Source organism: Coregonus clupeaformis, chromosome 13 (assembly GCF_020615455.1).
Source record: "Coregonus clupeaformis isolate EN_2021a chromosome 13, ASM2061545v1, whole genome shotgun sequence".
Classification (NCBI taxonomy): domain Eukaryota; kingdom Metazoa; phylum Chordata; class Actinopteri; order Salmoniformes; family Salmonidae; genus Coregonus; species Coregonus clupeaformis.
In genome coordinates, this window is record NC_059204.1 from 19,339,313 (window position 1) to 19,365,970 (window position 26,658).

Sequence of the window (26,658 nt, forward strand, 5' to 3'; positions counted from 1 at the left end):
TCTGGGGGGGGGCAACTCCAATATTAGGAAGGTGTTCCTAATGTTTGGTATACTTAGTGTATATTGAACCCTGTTACTATTGTAATGATCAATGATTCAGTGAAGACTGTTTTTGGTCCCTGACTCCCAGAGTGCCCTGAAGGATCTTCTCTAGTTGAAAAGTATTCACACGCAATCATTGCTACTTGCCACTGGTCCCCCCCCTTCTCCCCCCCGTTCAACTCATCCTGTCCTAGGGAATCAGACGAGCTGTAGGATCAGGTCCTGGAAGGCCTTCAGATTCCTGGAGCCAATCAGGCCGTCTGAGCCCAGCTGGGCAGCCAGGAGGAACAGCCTCCTCTCGTCAGCCACCGCCCCCAGAGACAGGGCCTCATGGAGCTCCGACATACTCATGGCGTTGTGCTTGTCCTGGGAGGGGAGAGGACACACAGGATGGACAGTGAAGTCTACTGCCAAGTCACTCTGGGTTTGATGAGCATCTGTTAAAATGACTAAATTGTAAATAAAACAGTTTGACAATCTAAGCATGGATGTATCACAACACTGGTCATGACAGGTGTAACATCACGCTTATAACAGTATTACAAATTATTTCTAACACAGCTCAAGTGAGGTGTTACTAACATGTACTCACTGGAGAACATACATTTATCCATGTCCAAGACACTCGTGTTGCCCACAGTAATAACAACAAACGTGTTTCTATAGAAATGGAATGAGATTCCATTCGTTAGGTTTTTCTTTTTCTAATGGCATCCGCCCAAAGACAGTATCAGACAGCTCAATAGTCAAGGTCACCTGTTTGTTCCCCAGGACCACCACAGGAAGTTGTGAATCCAGTCTGAGAAGGCGATGCAGCTCAGCCTTGGCCTGTGGGAGACGTTTTCTGTCAGAGGAGTCAACCACGTACACCAGGACATGCGTCTTCCTCAGGTACTCTGTCCAGTACGTACGCAAATCCTCACCCCCTCCAACTAGAAGACAGCAGACAGAGGTAGGCCGGTTACTTGAGAAGTGTTGCTAGGCAATTAGGAAGATGTGTGAACTTGTGTTTTACACCTTCTTATTTGTTTGTCACACTACAAAAGGGCTAAATGAATTATTCCACTGAAGAAAAAGTAAATGGTGCGTGTTGTCCAAACATGTATGACTGAGTGTAAGCAAAGGCACATGATTATAATGCTTTTGGTAAGGCCACTGGTATTTTGAGGGCCAAACTGATAGCTTACAATGTGACACATTTTAAGGTCATAGAACAGCCTTAAAGCACTCTGCATGGAGTCTTACAGGCCGGTTGAATTACCCTACAAGCATATGCAGAATTCTGGTGGTGTGCAAACTGCACAGCTTACTCTCAAGGAAATCCAGCTGACAGGCAGGGGCACTGAGGCTCATAAAGTTGAAGCCCCTGGTGGGGCGGCAGTGCCCTCTCTTGCCCCCGTCTCCAGCTGTCAGCCCCTGCAGCATACTGCTCTTCCCAGCGCCGTCTAGGCCAAGGACTAGCACCTGGCGCTTTCCACGCTCCTCCTGCTCCTGTTCAACACACCGCAGGAGGTCATCAGAACACCTGTTCTCTTAACATCAGCAACATGAAGTTATCTTATCCCATTTTACTTTTTTCTCAAGTCACAGATATATAGATCATTGTTATTCTTGTAAAGTGCCGAACTGCAATATGTTTTGTTTACATGCATTTTCATTATCTATCTCTGTAGGATTAACATTGCACTATAGATAATGCTGCAGTATTTCACATTCACTTGCATTTGTGTGCAAAGCAGCTAGCAGCCTCTGTTGTGACCCCCAAATCCCCAATACATTTTTACATTTTAGTCATTTAGCAGACGCTCTTATCCAAAGCGACTTACAGGAGCAATTAGGGTTAAGTGCCTTGCTCAAGGGCACATCGACAGATTTTTCACCTAGTCGGCTTGAGGATTAGAACCAGCGACCTTTCGGTTACTGGCACAACGCTCTTAACCACTAAGCTACCTGCCGCCCAATAAGCTGTCTACTTGGCCCACAATAACTGCATAAGCTCTTTGACCACTGTAATGTTATGAAACATAATAATCTTAGTTTCCCATGAATGTTATTTAAATCAGCTCTGTACCATCTCATTGGTTTTTGAGTGGGACACTTTAGGCGAGTGGCACACTTTAGGGGAGCTACACACTTGAGTCAACAAATGTCTCAGCCGTTTTTGCTTGATTACATTAACGGTAGCCTTATCTTGTCTCCTTGATTTAATCAATACCTTTGAAGCTCCTGAAAATCCTATTAGTTAATTTCAGGTAATGTCCTATGGCCCTATAGGCTATAGTCAGATGAAATGTTTCTATAGGCAATTATTATTATGATAGTGTTACTACTTTGGAATGATTTGCATATATAAACCATTTTTCCTTCAACATGAAACGGGCTATATTTTCTTGTTGCCCTCTTGGAGCCTAAACCTGTATGAGTCCCATTATGTGCATCAATCTTTATCACAACCCATCATCATCACCATGCAGTCAGTTTGTGATCAACATGATCTGGGATGAAGGCTCAGCATTCATGTCATATGTATTGTATGGGCTGGAAGACCACATCCACGTCTAGACAGAAGTGATTTGTGAAGTCCTATCTGCGTTCGATGCTACTGGCGCCTATATAACTTTCACTGATCTGGCATAAAGAATCCGGCGATAAACCGTGAAAACTGTGAGTCTGACCCCCCCGATTGCAACAGAGTCATAAACGTATGCCGACTGAACATTCCTAGATGGCAGAGAATAAGAGTTTACCTCTTTTATCATGTAATATTCCGCTTCCGGAGACCATATTCGCCTTCTGTAGAAATAATTCAAGGCAATAAACAGCGCGGACCCGAAGGCAGCCACCGCGGCGGTTAGGGCGATGGATATGTGCCGAAGCAGAACCATGTGGCACTGCTGGAACGCCGGAGAATGTCGTCTTCCTGGACACCTCAGCCAAGAGCCAACGATGAAATTATCGAATGATTTCCACTGTAACCAGTGCACGTGATATCTCTTCCTTGTTTGTGTTGAAAAGAGCCCCGCCAGCGCTTGTACCCTTCAATCGGTTGGATTCGTGACGGCAGAGTCTATGGCCTGGGCAACAGCTACTTGTGTAAAGTGGATGAAGCCTCTGAGTTTTAATGTAATTGCAAAAGGGTATGTCGGTTCCCTTAAATCTAGTTATTATAATAGGGCCTAAATATTTCGCATAAAGTGCAATTTACTACACAGATTCTGGTTTCTTTTGGACTGGATTTTATAAATTTGACGGCCTATAATGAATAAGACAATTCCAGTTGTGTTTAAAATGATCAAATAAATATTTGTAACCTAGAGTGAACAGTGAAATCATGGTCAATACAATGAGGAACACCGTCAATAAAAACTGTCCATGGGAGGGCGTAATGCACTTGTCTCAGAAGTTTGCCTGATGAAGTAGAACTAACACAGAGCAACATTTATAATTTTTCACCAAGTAAATTATTTAATTGTCTCGTGTGTCCGTCATGTTATAACGTAAGAGTTACACATTATTCCACATTTAAAACCAGACAAAATGTCATTGTAGGAAAAAGCACCTGTATGACGTAATTCAACAGCATCGCGAGCCTTCACGACCGACCGCGGCAAACAGTACTCTGGAGGAGAGGCTTGCTGCCCCTTTAAGTAACAAACGATTATAAGTAAACAACTTCAATGTGGATTTATCGGAATTTTGCAGGAACATTTACCGTGAATGTGAAGATAAATGCAGCTTAATTCTGTGGAATGGGGTAATTTCTGGGTAGAGCACGAGAGGGTTACTTGCTAGCTGACTGGTTAGCATCGTTCTCGCTAACTAAACATGGTGGCCAGTGAACGAAAAGGGCTCTAAAATATTTAAGAAAAGCTTATTGCTGAATGGTGAGACATTGTTGTAATATTTCTACACATACAAAAAACATTGGGTGGATTTGCAGACTTCAAATGCACTTTTCGGTTAATCTGAATATCCAGAAAGGAGTCAAGCTGTCCCAACACAATTAACATGCCTTGGACCATGGACAACCCGCTTGAAAAGTTATTCGTTATGTTCTAGAATGTATTATACATAATTAGACGAACACAAACATTGAACAACGATGACTTCAATTGCACATAAGGGATTTATCTCGTGAAACACCACTCTCTCAATTCCAATGTGACTGGTTGTAACATTGTTACTGAGTTGAGCTAAACGGCTACAAAATAACCTTTATTCTGCAGAGAAATCATTTGCGCATCTGTGCTGGAAATATTGTTTCATTAAGGAAATTGTATCAGATTGCTTTGTTAAGAAAACAACAACTGTTTGGCAAACATTTCTACTCGTACTCTGAGAACATGTACTGCGAGACGTTATGGATTATCACATAATCCAACACGCACACAAACCAGAATTTGTGAATTGGAACCGAGTGATGATTTTAAGATACTCCACACAACAAGACATTGTTTACCTTCGATAGAATTTAGAGGACTTGCAGAGAAAATTACATGGAGACTCGTCTGACATGCCAAGGAAGGAGCTACCACTACCAGAGGGTTGGGAAGAAGCCCGGGATTTTGACGGGAAAGTCTACTATATCGACCACATCAAACACGCTACTAGTTGGATTGATCCAAGAGACAGGTATGGTATCATATGGACAGCGCAGTGGGGGGAAAAAGGGAGTGATAAAAATTTCCCCGTTTTATATTTCTCATACCGTTGATGTACACGTCTTTCGGTGAGTTTATCAACTTGCTTGATGGAACAGAGATGGGCAGTATTTATGTTACATGTTTTTGAAATACGTTTTTCAATTACTTTTGAGTATTTTGTGTAATTTATATTTCACTGGCCTGAATGCAAGGCATTTTGTAATAAGTTACACAATTTCAAAATGCAAAATACTTTTCTATACCATTTTTATAGCGGCTATCACCCCAGATTTACTGCATTGGTGTCAGAAGTGTGATGGCACTATGGTGTGATAAAAGCATCTGCTAAATGACCAAAATATTATGTGAAAATGAACACTTGCAAAGCACACTGGGTATTATTCTAATGGTTGGTGGCTGTCATTATTGCAGTCATCATTATAAGACCAAGAACATGACATACACAAGGCCACCGATCTGCCCACCTCCCTGGTGAATTGTCACAGGTTGGCTTGGTAGCAGCAAGACCAAGATGACAGAACTTTGTAAACAAAGATCTTAACAGACATTCCTAAAACACACAGCTGAGGAGGGCTGAGCACAGAGGCTGGGAAAGTAAAGACTGATTATTTAAAATCCCTTTCACTGCTTGCCAAGGTGCACAGGGTCAAAGTGCAGCATGAGGCCCTGCTAACCTTTAACTAGGATGTGGAAACCAGAGCCAGTCAGTGCCGGAAGGGATTCATGTATAACCTCTCCATTTCTGGGGCCATGCATGCATTTCTTTACAACAACGAGAGGAGAGGGGTTAAATCAAGTGAGGAACATAGGCCCTTCACAGTGACAGGCTATCTCCTATACTGTTCACTGGTCTGTTTGGGGCACAGTAGAATGAAGCCAGCCCAGAATACTAAGTCTGAGATGAGACACAGCCATACCCAAAAGCTGTCATTGGAGTTTCACATCTCTTTCCACTGCAGTTCAGCACTGGGACATTTCTGTGGCCTTGCTACGGAACAGCTGATGGGGAGTTATGATAAGGAGGCCTCTTCCTGATCATGATAATGAATTCCCATTAGACTGGGCTGCCCTATTGGTGGAAAAGGTGCTGCCACAAATGCATTCTGATTGGCTGGGCCTAGCTCCCCAGTGGGTGGGCCTGGCTCCCAATTGACTAATTTCATTATATGAACTGTAACTCAGCGAAATCTTTGAAATTGTTGTATGTTGCGTTTTTATATTTTTGTTCAGTATACATTCATCTAATGAGCCTCTGCCCTGTCAGTATCTCTGTTGGCTGCATTCGCATACCTCAGCCAGCCATATTGTTTATCCACCCTCATGGTGACGCACCCAACGCATTCTGTCAGGTGAATGGAATGTTATCTCCCAGATACTGAGCCGTTGCCAGGGGGGAGCTGAAGCAGCTAGCAGCTCTACTTGATTGTTGGACCTTGAGCGCAATGAAATGTAGGTTGGAGCCTCATACATTTGACTTGAGGAATTTATAGTGCTTTGACTGAAAGTCTCTGACTCATCTTTCAGTTATGCTCCCCCATGTTTGCACTCGGCCGCACGCTTTGTTGCTTTGCATTAGAGCATGTGCTAGGGTGTTTGACTTTGTTTGCAAGCCTGCCTAGTGTTTTTCACCACCGACACTCACTCAACTAAGTTGTAATGCTGCTGCTCACCAGGAAATGCCAGACCCCCGGTCTTTGTGTGAAACACTTAGCTAGAGGTTAAACCTGAAGAATCATCAACTAGGGCCTCAGAAAGCTGCTCTCGCTATATAGGCCCACTACCAGTATTGTAAGGAACTCACACAGTTCAACAAAAACAGAATGTTGATAAACCCTATCCTCCAGGGGAGTGCTTTCCTAATGTAGGGTCACGGCTGGTCTTTCCTGGATCACACAGTTTATGGAAAAGGCTGGAAAGAAACAGGATTTATTTTATCTTGCGGGTCACAAAAGACAATTATAGAAGCCTTAGGCGGGTCACTCACTACCCAAGATTAGTTATTTAAGACTCATCACTGTCTGAAGAGATGAAGAGATGTCTAGCCTGGTATCCTCTCCAGACAGACTGGGAGAGGTCTTGCATTCCAATGAACAACCAGTGAGTGCCTCACGCTAAGCTCTGGGCCTATTTAAAGCCCTCTGGTTGGCCGAGTGAGACAGTGATTCAGCGCTACTTGGAGGGTAATGATGATGAGTGATGAGTTCGGCCATCAGCTCAGAGTGATAAGGGTTTGAATTTGCAGGGGTGAGAGGACAGCGACAGTGGAATTAATAAAATAATATGATGATGCGCACACAGTCACTCAAAGGACCCCGCAGCCAGCTTTTGGGGGATTTGCGTTTGTTCTCCACAAACCTTTTCCTCCGAGAGATACATTTAGTATGGGGCTAAGGGGGTCTTTGCTGGCCCTTTTAATTATTCATAAAGTGAAAAAGGAACCTGTTCAGTTTCACCCTGAGCAAAAGGCTCTGTGAGGATGGTAATATCTGCAGTCTTCAGAACAGAGTTTGAGCAAAAGAAAAGACTAAGACAAGTTTTCCTACACTCTTAGAAAAAAGGCCTCCAAAAGGGTTCTTCGGCTGTCCCAATAGGAGAACCCTTTTTGGTTCCAGGTAGAACCCGGAACCCAAAAGGGTTCTACCTGTAACCAAAAAGGATTCTACCTGGAACAAAAAAGTGTTCTTCAAAGGGTTCTCCTATGGGGACAGCCGAAGAACCCTTTTAGGTTCTAGATAACACCTATTTTTCTAAAAGTGTACATGTCGGCTGTGCCACTGATAACTTTGTCAAAAACTTGGACATTAGCATAATTTGTATTCTGTCCTTTAGCGTAGGGGTTTATGCCATAGGAGGTTGTGCCAAGTTAGACCAGCATGGAAAAGACAACAGTAGCCTATCAAAATCACCTCAAATCAGCTAATGTAAAGACCCAGAGAGGCTGATTTTTGGACCGTTACTCAGCAAATAGGCCCCTTCACTTTTTCCGTTGGCACATTGCACATTGGTCCTGTTTGTAGAGTCCTTCTGAGGTGCTTTGTGTGTGGTGGCCACTGAGGTCCTACTGGGTCTCCTGTGATCCAGAGCTCTGGCCTTGTGTTGGAAGGCCTGGATTGGTTGCCTCAGAAACCTCCAGGCGATGTGTTAACTCTACTTGTGGAATGTCAGGCCCCAGCTTCCGGCTATTGTGCTTTGCAAGCCAGAGGTGAATAGAGACCCATTCTAACTAGACCCCCCTATTAGAGAGACACACACACACTGCAATGGTGGTAGCCCTCAGTGACAACCAAATTATCTATCTTGGCATGAACCCTGGATGGCCAACTATCTTGGCATGGTCATCCTGATTTACTTTTGCTGTGACACCTCTCTAATTCTTAACATCAGTTGACTGTTGTTTCTTGTGTGTGATTTTCAGGCAGACTAAACCTCTGACATTTGCTGATTGCATTGGAGATGAACTGCCAGTGGGTTGGGAGGAGGCCTACGACCCCAATGTCGGGGCCTACTATGTGGACCATAACACAAGTGAGTCCAGATATGCAATACTCCATAACTATAACTTCCAGCACCCATATTCATCACACATTTGTGGGAAAACAAATGGCCGGTCAAATCATGATCCAAAATTGTGATTAGAATAAATATATATTATCTCGTCCATTCTTGTTTCTTATGTTCTGTCTCCCTGTCCTCTCCAATTGATTGCCCTCTTTCCTCATCCCCCTCGCTTCCCACATCAGAGAGCACTCAGCTGGAGGACCCACGGGCCCAGTGGCAGCGGGAGCAGAAGGTCATGCTGCGGGAGTACCTGGATGTGGCCAAGGACGCGCTGAGTGCCCAGAAGGAGATCTACCAGGTGAAGGAGCAGCGCCTGCGCCTGGCCCAGCAGGAATACCTCCAGCTCAACAACACCTGGAGGGACAAGTCCACCTCCCAGACCAGCTGTAAGGACCTGGACCAGCCAGGGGGGGCAGGGAGACAGGGTTATGGGGTGACAGAAGGGATAGGCGGCAACGGGGAAGAGAACTAGAGTGATAGGGGTTGTCTTTTATAAGACTAGTCTTTTAGTCTTCTGAGTGATGAAATGCTTTTGACATCTCTGTTGGGAAGGTGCACATCAATTTGATCATAGGATTGCAGCTCATCATAGTTTACTCAAGTTGTCAGTTATAATAAAAGTTTGAATACATGCTACAATACTTAACTTGACTCCATTCTTAAGAGGAATCCTCTGTCGTTGCTCAGACTTGAAGTGGTGATTTACAGTAGTTTGAAAATACACAGGGGATTGATGAGAAGGGCCTTGAAGTTGAATAAAGCAACGTAGTGGATTAGATAACGCCCCGGCTCACCCTCTCATCTTATCTCCCACAGTGAATTCCAGATCATCCTCCAGCAGTAAATATGACCCAGAAGTCCTCAAAGCCGAGATAGTCACTTCCAAAAGTAGGGTAAGAAACCACTCTTTCAAGTTTTTGTCATGTACAATGAAATGCCTTTTTTGCTTGCTCTTTCCCAACATTGCAGTAATCAAAATCAGTAGTACTATACAAAAAAGATATACAGTACCAGTCAAAAGTTTGGACACACCTATTCATTCCAGGGTTTTTCTTTATTTTCACTATTTTCTACATTGTAGAATAATAGTGAAGACATCAAAACTATGAAATAACACATATGGAATCATGTAGTAAGCAAAAAAGTGTTTAAAAAATCAAAATATATTTTGTATTTTAGATTCTTCAAAGTAGCCACCCTTTGCCTTGATGACAGCTTTGCACACTCTTGGCATTCTCTCAACCAGCTTCACTTGGAATGCTTTTCCAAACAGTCTTGAAGCAGTTCCCACATATGCTGAGCACTTGTTGGCTGCTTTTCCTTCACTCTGCGGTCCAACTCATCCCAAACCATCTCAATTGGTTAGAGGTCGGGTGATTGTGGAGGCCAGGTCATCTGATGCAGCACTCCATCACTCTCCTTCTTGGTAAAATAGCCCTTACACATCCTGAAGGTGTGTTGGGTCATTGTCCTGTTGAAAAACAAATGATAGTCCCACTAAGCCCAAACCAGATGGTGTCACCAGCAAAGCACCCCCACACCATCACACCTCTTCCTCCATGCTTCACTGTGGGAGCTACACATGCAGAGATCATCCGTTCACCTACACTGCGTCTCACAAAGACACGGTGGTTGGAACCAAAAATCTCCAATTTGGACTCCAGACCAAAGGACAGATTTCCACCGGTCTAATGTCCATTGCTCGTGTTTCTTGTCCCAAGCAAGTCTCTTCTTCTTATTAATGTCTTTTAATAGTGGTTTCTTTGCAGCAATTTGACCATGAAGGCCTGATTCACACAGTCCCCTCTGAACAGTTGATGGTGAGATGTGTCTGTGACTTGAACTCTGTGAAGCATTTATTTTGGCTGCAATTTCTGAGGCTGGTAATTCTAATGAACTTATCCTCTGCAGCAGAGGTAACTCTGGATCTTCCTTTCCTGTGCCGGTCCTCATGAGAGCCAGTTTCATCATAGCGCTTGATAGTTTTTGCGACTGAACTTGAAGAAACTTTAAAAGTTCTTGAAATTGTCCGTACTAACTGACCTTCTTGTCTTAAAGTAATGATGGCTGTCGTTTCTCTTTGCTTATTTGAGCTGTTCTTGCCATAATATGGACTTGGTCTTTTACCAAATAGGGCTATCTTCTGTATACCCCCCCACAAATTAACTTTTAACAAGGCACACCTGTTAATTGAAATGCATTCCAGGTGACTACCTCATGATGCTGGTTGAGAGAAAGCCAAGAGTGTGCAAAGCTGTCATCAAGGCAAAGGGTGGCTACTTTGAAGAATCTCAAATATAAAATATATTTTGATTTGTTTAACACTTTTTTGGTTACTACATGATTTCATATGTGTTATTTCATAGTTTTGCTGTCTTCACTATTATTCTACAATGTAGAAAATAGTACAAATAAAGAAAAACCCTGGAATGAGTAGGTGTGTTCAAACCTTGGACTGGTACTGTATAAGTAGCACAAAAACAGTTTTTTTTTTTTTACACTGTCTCTGTACTTTATCTATGGCCTGCATTACTTGTGTTCAGTCACATTAGGAATGGATGTGTATACCCATATGTTCTTAAGTCTTCTGTTGGGGCTTAATTCTCATCCCTAAGCAGACATTAGTGCATGAAATAGGCTTAGTCCAACGGGCTGTTGCTAAGTGACTGAGTGTCCAACTCTCTTTCTCATTGTAAAGGAGGAATGTGTGTAAGTGACATCTTTGTCTGAGACCTGCACCCAGGGTTGCGTCCCAAATGGCACCTTATTCCCTATATGGTGTACTACTTTTGACCAGGGCCCATAGGACTCTGGTCAAAAGTAGTGTACTACATAGGGTGCCATTTGGGACACGTCCCAGAGCTGCCAGTTGGTGTTGCGTAACAGTAACACACTCTGTTGGATTATTTGTCGATGTTTCCCCCCCTCACTCCTCCACATTTCATAAAAAAACAATAAGCAAATGTTTTGTTTTAATCATATTTATTCATATTAGATGCGATAAGGCGCATTATCAGTTATATCCTACTTATTTTTTCTGCATGGAACAAACACAATCGGTTCTATTTGAATCAGCTGTTCCCAAATATAGCCAAATAATCATTCTCTGTAATCAATTGTATTACAACTGGACATTTTTAATTTCAATAAATCATACTGTGTGTTTCTCTCGGGTGAATCCGCCGAATATAATCATATTCCCAGTAATCAATTGTATTTTGACTTGGGACATTTTTTATTTCAGTGAAATAACTATATTCCTGTGTGTTTGTCTCTTTTAGGTGAATAAGCTGAAGAGGGACCTAGCCTGCATGAAACAAGAGTTGCAGTACAAAGAGCAGGGCTTTGAAACGCTGAAAGAGTAAGTGCAACCCGACCTCGTTACACAATCACAATTACACTACACCGTAGTAGTAGGCTTCTGCTTTTTTCGATACAGTTGCAGAAAGATTCCCGTTGTCAACACATCAACACACTCGAAGCTCTCAGCTCTCACTATGGTCGAAATGGCAACTCGCTGACATTTACAAACAGACAGTGAATTAAATTGTAATTTCATGCGTGACCTTCAAAATGGTCAAATATCACTATTTTTGCCTGCGAAGCACAATTCTCTTGGAGTGCCTGAAGTGCTGCTTCTACAATGTGTCTTGTGGAAAAAGCCGGGCCCTGGCTCATTTCTGTGATTTCTTTTGTTTTTTGTTTGTTTTGTTTTTGTAAACGAACGACAAGATACATAGTGGTTCAGTTGGATTCCAATCCGTTCTTCCGTGACCTTCATTTGATATCAAAGACTTTTACCAACCCTCATGAAACAATAATAATAATATACTAACACAGTAACATCCTATGTCGGTCCTAAGCTCTCCTTTCCCAAAGAAAATACCTTAGGGTCTTTATAACATAAGACCGAAATAGAATAAGAGTATCTATTCTAACAGCCAGGTGGAAAAGGCTTACAGAGGCTTCACTTGTTCTAGTTCTCCTTGGCCTATAACGGAGGAGTGCTGCTCCCCTCCCTCGCACCCTCCCTCCCTCCTTTGCTCTCAGAAGAATGTGGAAAGACCTGTTGTTCCACTGCACGCATGACTTGCTGATGATTGGCTTTACATATTTGCTGCTGTCGCCACGGATGGATGGTCTCTCTCCCTGTGTCGCTGACGGGCTCTTTCCTCTCTCTCTATACCTGTGGCCCTTTAAATCCAGTTTGACTCCTGTAATAGATCCTTAGTTTTCTTATTGTTCACTGCTGTCTAGATTAGATCAGGATTGTTTGAAAGTGACACAGTAGGATTATCATAGTGAAAATGAAATGTGTTTTTTAAACAACATCCCTCCTTTAACAAACCCCAAACTAAATAATAATAATCTGAGAGCAAAAATGTACAACTCAGATGGCACTATCTTCAGGTGTACTATTTAAAGACCGTTTAATAACTCACTCTCTGATCTGTTTCCACCGTGTGCCTCCCTCCAGGATCGACCACAAGGTGTCCAGCGCACCTTACGGTGTCAATCTTCACGAGGCGCAGGCCATCCTGAATGAGGTGAAGTCCATCCGGGATGCCATCAGCTCCGGGGAGAAGGAGAAACAGGAGCTCATGCAGGCAAGTAGGGATGGGATGAGAGGGGGATGAGGGAGGGAGAGGGGTTGGTGAATGGATAAGATGGGATGGCGGTCAGGTGTTGTGTGCGGAGATATATAGGAGACAGCCTCATATGAGGCTATGGGGAATGGAGGGAGGGGGGAGAGTGTGGCTGTTTAGAGTTGGGCTGACTGTCAGGGAAAGGAAGGAGAGATGGAAAGGAGCGAGGGAGGGAGATGGGCTGGACTGACTGTCAGGCAGGGAAAGAGAGGGGGAGAGAGAAGGAAGAAGAAGGGGAAAGAGGACAGGGAGGTGGTAGACAGGTACTGCAGAGTCTTGTCTCAGTCTTGTGTGCCTCTTCGTCTCACACGGCTCAGTTTTCTCTCCGCCTGGGTATCACCCTCTCTCCCACCCTCCCTCTTTTCCTCTGTCCCCTGCAACCTCTCCGTCTCCCCTCTCATGTCCCAGCGTCCCCTGGGCTGAGTGACAGACAGACAGACGGACGGACAGACTCATACATATTCCTGCCATGACTTTGCTGCTCAATCAATGATGCAGCAGCAGGCTGAGACTTGGTGCGTGGTTGGTATTTGCCTGCCTACTTCATGCTCCCAACTCTGCTGAGGACACATACACACGCACACACACATACACGCCCCATTTTTAATCTTGGTGGCAGCAATTGTAGAAAACAACAAACGTGTTTGTTAGTAGGGGCTGGATTGTGTTTAATAATGCAGAGCCCCCATGATTCACTCTCTCGCTCCCCACACTGGGATGCCTCCCCTCCCCAGCCTTCTGCCGCTGACAGTTCAGTTGTATGTGTGTTGGCTTTGTAGTGTCTGTTTGACTGCAGTGTATGAGTACATTTACATGCACACTAATAATTCGATATAAAACTGATTATGGGAGTAGGCCGATTATGGCATTAGTCGTGTAAACACCTTACTCTGTTTATCTTAATCCGCGTAAGGTCATAGTTGAAGTAAGCATACGCCGATTAAAACACCAGATTTTCTGAGCAATTCTTCGAATTATTAGGACATGTAAATACCTTCATCAGCGTGATAGCGGTGTATTTGATCTGCACGTGTGCTAGCACGAGCTTCCTTCTTTTGCGTGACTGAAGTGATTTTGGAAAAACTGAAAGTATGCATCTTAGTAGTTTTCACATATAAACTTTACACTACATGGCCAAAATATGTGGAAGCCCCTTCAAATTAGTGGATTCGGCTATTTCAGCCACACCCGTTACTGACAAGTGTATAAAATCGAGCACACCGCCATGCAATCTCCATAGACAAACATAGGCAGTAGAATGGCCCGTACTAAAGAGCTCAGTGACTTTCAACGTGGCATCGTTATAGGATGCCACCTTTCCAACAAGTCATTTTGTCAAATTTCTGCCCTGCTAGAGCTGCCCTGGTCAACTGTAAGTGCTGTTATTGTGAACTGGAAACATCTAGGAGCAACAACGACTCAGCCGCGAAGTGGTAGGCCACACAAGCTCACAGAATGGGACTGCTGAGTGCTGAAGCGCGTAGCGCGTAAAAATCGTCTGCCCACTGGTTGCAACACTCACTACCGAGTTCCAAACTGCCCCTGGAAGCAACGTCAGCACAAGAGCTGTTCGTCGGGAGCTTCATGAAATGGGTTTCAATGGCCGAGCAGCCGCACACAAGCCTGAGATCACCATGTGCAATGCCAAGCGTCGGCTGGAGTGGTGTAAAGCTTGCCGCCATTGGACTCTGGAGCAATCTGGAGTGATTTAATCACTCTTCACCATCTGGCAGTCCGACGGACGAATTTAGGTTTGGCAGATGCCAGGAGAACGCTACCTGCCCGAATACCTAGTTCCAACTGTAAAGTTTGGTGGGGGAGGAATAATGGTCTGGGGCTGTTTGTCATGGTTCGGTCTAGGCCCCTTAGTTCCAGTGAAGGGAAATCTAGACGATTCTGTGCTTCCAACTTTGTGGCAAAAGTTTGGGAAAGGCCCTTTCCTGTTTCAGCATGACAATGCCCCCGTGCACAAAGCGAGATCCATACAGAAATGGTTTGTCGAGATCGGTGTGGAAGAACTTGACTGGCCTGCACAGAGCCCTGACCCCAACCCCATCAAACACCTTTGGGATGAATTGGAACGCAGACTGCGAGCCAGGCCTAATCGCATAACATCAGTGCCCGACCTCACTAATGCTTTTGTGGCTGAATGGAAGCAATTCCCCGCAGCAATGTTCCAACATCTAGTGGAAAACCTTCCCAGAAGAGTGGAGGCTGTTATGCAGCAAATGGGGGACCAACTCCATATTAATGCCCATGATTTTGGATTGAGATGTTTGTCGAGCAGGTGTCCACATATTTTTGGCGATGGAGTGTATATTATGTCCAAACTCAGAATCAAATATGCGTCACAAAAATAACATTAAATCAAATCTATTTTTATTGGTCACATGCACGTGTTTAGCAGATGTTATTGCTGGTGTTCCGAAATGGTTGTGCTTCTAGCTCCGACAGTGCAGTAATATTTAACAAGTAATTTCTAACAATTTCACAACATATGCCCAATACACACAAATCAAAGTAAGGAATTTATTAAGAATATATACATATATGGACGAGCGACGTCAGAGCGGCATGGACTAAGATACAGTAGAATAGTATAAAATACAGTATATACAGTTGAAGTAGGAAGTTTACATACACCTTAGCCAAATACATTTAAACTCAGTTTTTCATAATTCCTGACATTTAATCCTAGTAAAAATTCCCTGTCTTAGGTCCGTTAGGATCACCACTTTATTTTAAGAATGAGAAATGTCAGAATAATAGTAGAGAGAATTATTTATTTAAGATTTTATTTATTTCATCACATTCCCAGTGGGTCAGAAGTTTACATACACTCAATTTGTATTTGGTAGCATTGCCTTTAAATTGTTTAACTTGGGTAAAACGTTTTGGGTAGCCTTCCACAAGCTTCCCACAATAAGTTGGGTGAATTTTGGGCCATTCCTCCTGACAGAGCTGGTGTAACTGAGTCAGGTTTGTAGGCCTCCTTGCTCGCACACGCTTTTTCAGTTCTGCCCACACATTTTCTATAGGATTGAGGTCAGGGCTTTGTGATGGCCACTCCAATACCTTGACTTTGGCTTGCAAGCCACCCCCCTTTTCCTCCAAACATAACGATGGTCATTATGGCCAAACAGTTCTATTTTTGTTTCATCAGACCAGAGGACAATTCTCCAGAAAGTACAATCTTTGTCCCCATGTGCAGTTGCAAACCGTAGTCTGGCTTTTTTATGGTGGTTTTGGAGCAGTGGCTTCTTCCTTGCTGAGCGGCCTTTCAGGTTATGTTGATATAGGACTCGTTTTACTGTGGAAATAGATACTTTTGTACCTGTTTCCTTCAGCATCTTCACAAGGTCCTTTGCTGTTGTTCTGGGATTGATTTGCACTTTTCACACCAAAGTACGTTCATCTCTAGGAGACAGAACGCGTCTCCTTCCTGAGCGGTATGACGGCTGCGTGGTCCCATGGTGTTTATACTTGCGTGCTATTGTTTGTACAGATGAACGTGGTACCTTTAGGCGTTTGGAAATTGCTCCCAAGGATGAACCAGACTTGTGGAGGTCTACAATTTTTTTTCTGATGTCTTGGCTGATTTCTTTTGATTTTCCCATGATGTCAAGCTCTTGCACTGAGTTTGAAGGTAGGCCTTGAAATAAATCCACAGGTACACCTCAAATATCAATTAGCCTATCAGAAGCTTCTAAAGCCATGACATCATTTTCTGGAATTTTCCAAGCTTTTTAAAGGCACAGTCAACTTAGTGTATGTAAACTTCTGACCCACTGGAATTGTGATACAGTGAATTATAAGTGAAATAATCTGTTTGTAAACAATTGTTGGAAAAATTACTTGTGTCATGCACAAAGTAGATGTCCTAACCGACTTGCCAAAACTATAGTTTGTTAACAAGAAATTTGTGGAGTGGTTGAAAAACAAGTTTTAATGACTCCAACCTAAGTGTATGTAAACCTCCGACTTCAACTGTACATATGGGATGAGTATTGCAAGATATGTAAACATTATTAAAGTGACTAAGGTACCGTAGAATAGTATAGCATACAGTATATACATATGAGATGAGAAATGCAAGATATGTAAACATTATTAAAGTGGCTAGTGTTCCATTTCTTAAAGTGGCCAGTGATTTCTAGTCTATGCCTATAGGCAGCAGCCTCTAATGTGCTAGTGATGGCTGTTTAACAGTCTGATGGCCTTGAGATTGAAGCTTTTTTTCAGTCTGTTGGTCCCAGCTTTGATGCACCTGTACTGACCTCACCTTCTGCATGATAGCGGGGTGAACAGTCAGTGGCTCGGGTGGTTGATGTCCTTGATGATATTTTTGTCCTTCCTGTGACATCGGGCGTTGTAGGTGTCCTGGAGGGCGGGTAGTTTGCCCCCGGTAATGCGTTGTGCAGACCGCACCACCCTCTGGAGAGCCTTGCGGTTGCGGGCCGTGCAGTTGCCGTACCAGGCAGTGATACAGCCTGACAGGATGCTCTCAACTGTGCATCTGTAAAAGTTTCTGAGGGTTTTAGGTGCGACGCCAAATACTTTAGCCTCCTGAGGTCGAAGACTCGGTGTTAGAACGTTTATTTTGATGGCTATTTTCAAAGTCCCATCAGGTAGACTGATTTCAGATGTGTCCATTATTAGGGAAATCGTTCTTCTTGCAAAGCATCTAAACGTTTAAATCGATCTATACTGAACAAAAATATAAATGCAACATGCAACATTTTCAACGATTTTACTGAGTTACAGTTCATATAAGGAAATCAGTCAATTGAAATACATTTCACATGACTGGGCAGGGGTGCAGCTATGGGTGGGCCTGGGAGGGCATAGGCCCACCCACTGGGGAGCCAGGACCTGCCAATCAGAATTAGTTTTTCCCCACAGACCGAAATACTGCTGAGTTTCATCAGCTGTCTGGGTGGCTGGTCTCAGACGATCCTGCAGGTGAAGAAGCCGGATGTGGAGGTCCTGGGCTGGCGAAGTGGTCTGCGGTTGTGAGGCATGCGGCTTATGGTAGAGAAATTAACATTCAATTCTCTGGCAACGGCTCTGGTGGACATTCCTGCAGTCAGCATGCCAATTGCACGCTCCCTCAACTTGAGACATCTGTGGCATTGTGTTTTGTGACAAAACTGCACATTTTAGAGTGGCCTTTTATTGTCCCCAGCACAAGGTTCACCTGTGTAATGATCATGCTGTTTAATCAGCTTCTTGATATGCCACACTTGTCAGGTGGATGGATTATCTTGGCAAAGGAGAAATGCTCACTAACAGGGATGTAAACAAATTTGTGCACAACATTTTTGAGAAATAAGGTTTTTGTTCAGCTCATGAAACATGAGACCAACACTTTACATGTTGCGTTTATATTTTAGTTCAGTATATTATATTATTCTGACCATTCACAATAATCGTATCATTGTGTGCATATATGAAGCCTGCCCTACTCAGTATTGTGTCCAAGGGGAGCCTCGGTTGGCAGTCTTCTCTATGCTGTTTTTACTTGAAGTGTTTACAATAGTCAAGATAAGGTTCATTCCACTCCATGTTTCAGTGCTGAGCCATGTATGATATTTATCAACAACCTTGAAGATCAGCACTGATTTTTATCACAGCACAGATATAAGTAGGTTACTGTTTTTGGCAAATGTTGCAAAAAGGGTTCACATTTCAAAAACACATCTTTATGCAATGTACTCGTCTACAGGTATCTGCCAAAATAATGAAACACTTGAGTAAATGAGGGAAACAAAGTATATTGAAAACAGGTGCTTCAAACAGGTGTGGTTCCTGAGGTAATTAAGCAATTAACATCCCATCATGCTCAGGGTCATGTATAAAAATCCAGGGCACGAGTGGTCACTGAATGGTTTGATAAGCATGAAAATGATGTATGCCATGGCCGTGTCAGTCACCATACCTCAACCCAATTGAACACTTATGGAAGATTCTGGAGCGGTGTCTGAGACAGCATTTTCCACCACCATCAACAAAACACCAAGTTATGGAATTGCTTGTGGAAGAATGGTGTCCCATCCCTCTAATAGAGTTCCAGACGCTTGTAGAATCTATGCCAAGGTGCATTGAAGCTGTTCTGGCTCGTGTTGGCCCAACGCCCTATTAAGACACATTATGTTGGTGTTTCCTTTATTCAGGCAGTTACATGTATCTCTATCTATCTCTGAGTGTGTTATAGATTTAAACCATAGGACAGGAGCTTTGTGAATGTAAGACACACAGACACAGCAAAGGATATAAACATACTAGCCGTGATTCAATTTTGATTTCACTATCTCTAATTTGTCAAACCTGTGTGTGTCGGTCGGTCTCTCCCTGTAGAAACTAGCAGTGCTTAAGGATGGCTTCCAGCTGGACTCAGTGGGTTCTCAGTCTGACCTGTGGGGCAGCAGCCCCTCCCTGGCCAACTCTGAGCTGTTCATCCCTCGCCTCTACTCCGAAGCCGGATCCCAGACCAACATACCTGCTGAGGTGAGCGGGGGTCCGTTCAGTTGGCACGGAAGACAATAGACTGAAATTGTGAGGGTATACCTGGACTTGTCCAATAGGAAATGCTTGTTTTAATTTTCAGTTTCAAAATGTTTTCCTTTGGTGTGCCCTAATGAACAGGACCCAGGTGAAACCTTTGGAAGCGTGCCATGGAACGATGCAGAAACTGGTTGCGTCATTAATTGATCAGAATGTAGCTTTGTCACACCGCCTTGATTTTTGTTATTCTTTTGTTTGATATAGTTTGTGACAAACACCAACAACTTGGCAGAGAAGGTGCGACTGAGCCTGAAGTATGAAGAAGCAAATAGAAGGTAATTTGTATAACCCAGATTACTCATTCCCAACACAACCCATCAGTCTAGTGACTTTATAACTCGTTATAAGCATTCATGAGCCCTTATAATGACTTATAAGGCTTATCATATGTTATATCTCTTTTAAACCTTCCCTCCTCCACACAATTAAATAGAACATAAGTAAGTAGCCTTACACGAAGCCTTGGCTTGTGCGAGCGGGAACGGCTCGCAGGAGCCTTTTTCCTGTTTTTGTAGCATCAGGCAGCTTGATGTACAAGTACACCCCCTGGACTCTAGTCTATTGCAGGGCCTTAGAGCAGGAGAACATATAAATAAAACATAATAGAATATTAAATATATGATCTCTGCTCTCCTCCCTCCACCTCCAGGATTGCCACTATCGAGGTGCAGATAGCCAAGCTGGACAGTGAGGCGTGGCCGGGGCTGCTGGACCCAGAGCGAGACCGCCTCATCCTCATCAACGAGAAGGAGGAGCTACTCAAGGAGCTGCAGTACATCAAGCCCTGCAAGAAAGCGCCCAATGACCAGGAGAAGATAGAGACAGAGAAGAAGAGGCTTGAGAGAGACCTGCAGGCTGCCAGGGACAACCAGAGCAAGGCTCTGACCGAGAGGTGAGGAGGGGGAGGGGATTTACAGCTGCTTGGTGGGGCACAAAGTCGCTAGAAACAACATTGTAGGCAGCAAACACCAAATTGTTTAATTAGAACAGTGTGAGGCTAAATGGTTTGGGCAGTAAAGGTGGGGGAAACATTGGTCAGCATGGGGCTTACAGACATATTGAGTGATGGCCATCACTCCATCCCTGGGTAAGGTCAGGGTCATGGCCAGGGAAAGAGGGATAAATGAGAGAGGGAACAGAGCTGTACACCAGGAAAGCGTCATGGTCACATACAATAATACAGGAGATGAAATTAAAGTCACCCACTCTTCTCTCTTAACAGTGAACTTTTATTGCAACTTTTTTGAGTTTTTGTTCCATTAGTCAGTACCTCGCCAAAAGAGTGCAATTTTTAATTTCTTTATACAGCACATTTTAATGCTAGCGAGGGAACGGGTCGGCGCGGCTGTTGTGTGAAGGACAGAGGGGGCCATTGGAACCCCGCTGGAACTAGGCTACAGTATATTAACAGACAGGGAATAGATAGGCAGAGCAAGGCCCACGTCCCTGCTGATAACAACATACTGTACTGTACTTTAACTGCCGTGAAAATACATGGTGTAAGTGATATGACTGTTACATAAATACAGGTCGTCTACTCCCTTAAGGGGGCCTGGTGTTAGACGGGGCCCCTTGGCTCTGGGCCTACAGATAGCTAAACAAATAGAAATCAGACTGAACACTAACTATGGAAAACATATTGACCTCTTTAGCAGGGTTCAATAAACACTACTGTCAACCAGGTTGAAAAGCACTGCTCTCTATGTTTACAAAATGTTATGTCTATCAACCCTGTAAGATTTACTCCAAGACACACAACACACGGTTACCTCTGCACCTTTTGTTGTGTTTGATGCTTTGATCCGCATAGCCTTTTTTCATGACATTCGTTGTTCATGGTTGTGATTGGATCACAGACCATAGATGTTGATAGTGTAGGTAGTGTAGTGTAGGTAGTGTAGTGTAGAAACCCCTCCCACTTACCTGTCACTAGCCTTCTCTAAGATGCATAATTACTCTTTAGTGGTTGGACATCTGCACTCTGAATCAGGTAACCAAGGGGACTACATTTACATTACATTTACATCATTTAGCAGACGCTCTTATCCAGAGCGACTTACAAATAGGTGCATTCACCTTATAGCCAGTGGGATAACCACTTTACAAATGTTTTTATTTTTTGAAAAAAAAATTTTTTTTTGGGGGGGTGGGTTGGAGTAAAGGGGGGGGTAGAAGGATTACTTTATCCTATCCCAGGTATTCCTTAAAGAGGTGGGGTTTCAAATGTCTCCGGAAGGTGGTGAGTGACTCCGCTGTCCTGGCGTCGTGAGGGAGCTTGTTCCACCATTGGGGTGACAGAGCAGCAAACAGTTTTGACTGGGCTGAGCGGGAACTATGCTTCCGCAGAGATAGGGGAGCCAGCAGGCCAGAGGTGGATGAACGCAGTGCCCTCGTTTGGGTGTAGGGACTGATCAGAGCCTGAAGGTACGGAGGTGCCGTTCCCCTCACAGCTCCGTAGGCAAGCACCATGGTCTTGTAGCAGATGCGAGCTTCAACTGGAAGCCAGTGGAGTGTGCGGAGGAGCGGGGTGACGTGAGAGAACTTGGGAAGGTTGAACACCAGACGGGCTGCGGCATTCTGGATGAGTTGTAGAGGTTTAATGGCACAGGCAGGGAGCCCAGCCAACAGCGAGTTGCAGTAATCCAGACGGGAGATGACAAGTGCCTGGATTAGGACCTGTGCCGCTTCCTGTGTAAGGCAGGGTTGTACTCTCCGAATGTTGTAGAGCATGAACCTACAGGATCGGGTCACCGCCTTGATGTTAGCGGAGAACGACAGGGTGTTGTCCAGGGTCACGCCAAGGCTCTTCGCACTCTGGGAGGAGGACACAACGGAGTTGTCAACCGTGATGGCGAGATCATGGAACGGGCAGTCCTTCCCCGGGAGGAAGAGCAGCTCCGTCTTGCCGAGGTTCAGCTTGAGGTGGTGATCCGTCATCCATACTGATATGTCTGCCAGACATGCAGAGATGCGATTCGCCACCTGGTTATCAGAAGGGGGAAAGGAGAAGATTAGTTGTGTGTCGTCAGCGTAGCAATGATAGGAGAGGCCATGTGAGGATATGACAGAGCCAAGTGACTTGGTGTATAGCGAGAATAGGAGAGGGCCTAGAACTGAGCCCTGGGGGACACCAGTGGTGAGAGCACGTGGTGCGGAGACAGCTTCTCGCCACGCCACTTGGTAGGAGCGACCGGTCAGGTAGGACGCAATCCAAGAGTGAGCCGCGCCGGAGATGCCCAGCTCGGAGAGGGTGGAGAGGAGGATCTGATGGTTCACAGTATCAAAGGCAGCAGACAGGTCTAGAAGGACAAGAGCAGAGGAGAGAGAGTTAGCTTTAGCAGTGCGGAGAGCCTCTGTGACACAGAGAATAGCAGTCTCAGTTGAATGACCAGTCTTGAAACCTGACTGGTTTGGATCAAGAAGGTCATTCTGAGAGAGATAGCAAGAGTTGGCTAAAGACGGCACGCTCAATAGTTTTGGAGAGAAAATAAAGAAGGGATACTGGTCTGTAGTTGTTGACATCAGAGGGATCGAGTGTTGGTTTTTTGAGAAGGGGTGCAACTCTCGCTCTCTTGAAGACGGAAGGGACATAGCCAGCGGTCAAGGATGAGTTGATCAGCGAGGTGAGGTAAGGGAGAAGGTCACCGGAGATGGTCTGGAGAAGAGAGGAGGGGATAGGGTCAAGCGGGCAGGTTGTTAGGCGGCCTGCCGTCACAAGTCGCAAGATTTTATCTGGAGAGAGAGGGGAGAAAGAAGTCAAAGCATAGGGTAGGGCAGTGTGAGCAGGACCAGCAGTGTCATTTGACTTAACAAACGAGGATCGGATGTCGTCAACCTTCTTTTCAAAATGGTTGACGAAGTCATCCACAGAGAGGGAGGAGGGGGCGGGATTCAGCAGGGAGGAGAATGTGGCAAAGAGCTTCCTAGGGTTAGAGGCGGATGCTTGGAATTTAGAGTGGTAGAAAGTGGCCTTAGCAGCAGAAACAGATGAAGAAAATGTAGAGAGGAGGGAGTGAAAAGATGCCAGGTCTGCAGGGAGTCTAGTTTTCTTCCATTTCCGCTCAGCTGCCCGGAGCTCTGTTCTATGAGCTCGCAATGAGTCATCAAGCCACGGAGCTGGAGGGGAGGACCGAGCCGGCCGGGAGGATAGGGGACATAGAGAGTCAAAGGATGCAGAAAGGGAGGAGAGGAGAGTTGAGGAGGCAGAATCAGGAGATTGGAGGGAGAAGGATTGAGCAGAGGGAAGAGATGATAGGATGGAAGAGGAGAGAGTAGCGGGAGAGAGAGAGCGAAGGTTGCGACGGCACATTACCATCTGTGTAGGGGCAGAGTGAGTAGTGTTGGAGGAGAGGGAGAGAGAAAAGGATACAAAGTAGTGGTCGGAGACTTGGAGGGGAGTTGCAGTGAGATTAGTAGAAGAACAGCATCTAGTAAAGATGAGGTCAAGCGTATTGCCTGCCTTGTGAGTAGGGGGGACGGTGAGAGGGTGAGGTCAAAAGAGGAGAGGAGTGGAAAGAAGGAGGCAGAGAGAAATGAGTCAAATGTAGACGTAGGGAGGTTGAAATCCCCCAGAACTGTGAGGGGTGAGCCATCCTCAGGAAAGGAACTTATCAAGGCGTCAAGCTCATTGATGAACTCTCCAAGGGAACCTGGAGGGCGATAGATGACAAGGATATTAAGCTTAAATGGGCTAGTGACTGTGACAGCATGGAATTCAAATGAGGAGACAGACAGATGGGTCAGGGGAAAAATTGAGAATGTCCACTTGGGAGAGATGAGGATTCCTGTGCCACCACCCCGCTGACCAGATGCTCTCGGGGTATGCGAGAACACATGGTCAGACGAGGAGAGAGCAGCAGGAGTAGCAGTGTTTTCAGTGGTAATCCATGTTTCCGTCAGCGCCAAGAAGTCGAGGGACTGGAGGGTAGCATAGGCTGGGATGAAGTCTGCCTTGTTGGCAGCAGAACGGCAGTTCCAGAGGCTGCCTGAGACCTGGAACTCCACGTGGGTCGTGCGTGCAGGGACCACCAGGCTAGAGAGGCAGCAGCCACGCGGTGCGAGGCGTTTGTGTAGCCTGTGCGGAAAGGAGAGAACAGGGATAGGCAGAGGCATAGTTGACAGGCTGCAGCAGATGGCTACAATAATGCAGAGGAGATCGGAATAAAATGAACTAAACATCTGGGAAAGGAGAGAGCGGGGCCTCCCTCACCACAACTCCCAAATATAACTCTCCCAACTTCCACCTCAGAAACTATAATTGTTGTAAACTACAGCGGCTCAATGTTTTCTAGGAATAGACTAACCTAGTTTATTCAGCTAGCTAACTAGGTGCAGTATTATTCCGTGAAAAACGTCCGGGCACCTCGTCATAAGACGCCACAGCCAGCTAGCATGCCGGTCTCCAACAGCAGGGTTTAGCGCCAATACTCAGCCACATCAACCACCAGTGTATCAACACACAAGCAGATCGTCCGTGTCTAACGTTGTGGGTTAGTCCCAACAGCTTGAGCGAGTCCGTCGTCAACTTATTCAGCCAGTTAGTTAGCTAGAATAGTTAGCAAACTAGCTAGCCATTGCTTTCAGACAAAGAAGAACCCCTCCTTTCACAGCACGAACACACAGAGAGAGCCAAACTAACGTTAACTAGTCACCCATGTCCCGAATTCCTTGAGCGACTCGGGCTATCAATATGTAAAAAACAAAACACAAGTGTAGGTTATGACTTACCCCTAGCAGCTACTGTTAGCTAGCCAAGTGCAAAGCTAGCCACTGAATTGACTCAGCCAGTTCGCGTCTGTTCGCTCGGTCGTTCCAGCTATTGTTTACAAGTAGCTATCCAGGTTGCAACAAGCTTGCTAATTTTCGAGCACAGTAGCCACTTGCTGCCTAACGTTAACGGTTCAGACAATGAGGTTATAAAACAGCTGAATGGTAGGCAATTATTGTATGTAATTATTGTAGGCAGCCAGCTGGCGTAATTACAGGCACTCTCAGGCGTGAAACAACTATACCGTTGCTAATAGCTACTCGCCAGCTAGTCCAGGTGGTGAGTTAGCTAGCTAACCGTGCTACACCCGGCACCGCCCGAATACAACACTAACCTACAATAATTACATACAATAACTACCTACAACAACCCACGATACCTACCTACAATACCTAACTACAATCTAAATACATAGTTTAAGCCTTACTCGACAAAGCCCAAGCTATGTATAAAGCCAAACTTACCCGACTCCAAGCTCCTCACCTGCTCACCTGCTCACTCACATGTAGACTACACCAATTAGGCCCCTTTTCTCTGCCTCTTTCTCTCTCTCTCTTTCTCTTCTATATATCTCTTACTTTCTCATCCTCTTTCCTTCTCTCTCATTTTATTCTCTCTCTCTCTCTCTCTCTCTCTCTCTCTCTCTCTCTCTCTCTTTTATATATATGTAACCCGAGCATCACAAACAGGGCTTGTGAATGTATTCACCCCCCTTGGCATTTTTCCCTATTTTGTTGCCTTACAACCTGGAATTAAAATAGATTTTTGGGGGGTTTGTATCATTTGATTTACACAACATGCCTACCACTTTGAAGATGCAAAATAATTTTTTGGGTGAAAGAAACAAGAAATAAGAACAGAACTTTAGCGTGCATAACTATTCACCCCCCCAAAGTCAATACTTTGTAGAGCCACCTTTTGCAGCAATTACAGCTGCAAGTCTCTTGGGGTATGTCTCTAGGCATTCTTCAAGGCAAAACTGCTCCAGCTCCTTCAAGTTGAATGGGTTCCGCTGGTGTACAGCAATCTTTAAGTCATACCACAGATTCTCAATTGGATTGAGGTCTGGGCTTTGACTAGGCCATTCCAAGACATTTAAATGTTTCCCCTTAAACCACCCGAGTGTTGCTATAGCAGTATGCTTAGGGTCATTGTCCTGCTGGAAGGTGAACCTCCGTCCCAGTCTCAAATCTCTGGAAGACTGAAATAGGTTTCCCTCAAGAATTTCCCTGTATTTAGCGCCATCCATCATTCCTTCATGGTATGGGATGGTGTGCTCGGGGTGATGAGAGGTGTTGGGTTTGCGCCAGACATAGCGTTTTCCTTGATGGCCAAAAAGCAAAATTTTAGTCTCATCTGACCAGGATACCTTCTTCCATATGTTTGGGGAGTCTCACACATGCCTTTTGGCGAACAC

The 26,658-nt window shown here is 44.8% G+C and overlaps 2 protein-coding genes across 3 annotated transcripts in view; one reads left to right on the top strand and one right to left on the bottom strand.

Annotated features, from left to right (window-relative positions):
• Positions 1–3,086, bottom strand: LOC121579413 (ADP-ribosylation factor-like protein 9). Its single transcript, XM_041893993.2, has 4 exons — positions 2,790–3,086; positions 1,353–1,533; positions 799–974; positions 1–408 (listed from the first exon to the last, which is right to left on the bottom strand). Exons 1-4 carry the CDS (start codon positions 2,925–2,927, stop codon positions 241–243), a joined length of 663 nt encoding a protein of 220 aa, XP_041749927.1. The 5' UTR covers positions 2,928–3,086; the 3' UTR covers positions 1–240.
• A 545-nt stretch (positions 3,087–3,631) lies between these two features.
• The window catches only part of LOC121579412 (protein KIBRA), a 36,565-nt gene continuing 13,538 nt past the window's right edge, over positions 3,632–26,658 (top strand). Inside the window, exons 1-9 of one of the 2 annotated variants that reach the window (XM_041893991.2) lie at positions 3,632–4,674; positions 8,122–8,231; positions 8,447–8,650; positions 9,081–9,157; positions 11,546–11,625; positions 12,742–12,871; positions 19,268–19,417; positions 19,679–19,749; positions 20,124–20,366. In XM_041893991.2, the coding sequence (XP_041749925.1) occupies positions 4,556–4,674; positions 8,122–8,231; positions 8,447–8,650; positions 9,081–9,157; positions 11,546–11,625; positions 12,742–12,871; positions 19,268–19,417; positions 19,679–19,749; positions 20,124–20,366 (1,184 nt within the window). In that variant the 5' untranslated portion in view covers positions 3,632–4,555. The remainder of the gene's footprint in view (positions 4,675–8,121; positions 8,232–8,446; positions 8,651–9,080; positions 9,158–11,545; positions 11,626–12,741; positions 12,872–19,267; positions 19,418–19,678; positions 19,750–20,123; positions 20,367–26,658) is intronic. The other variant, XM_041893990.2, reaches the window with a different exon arrangement.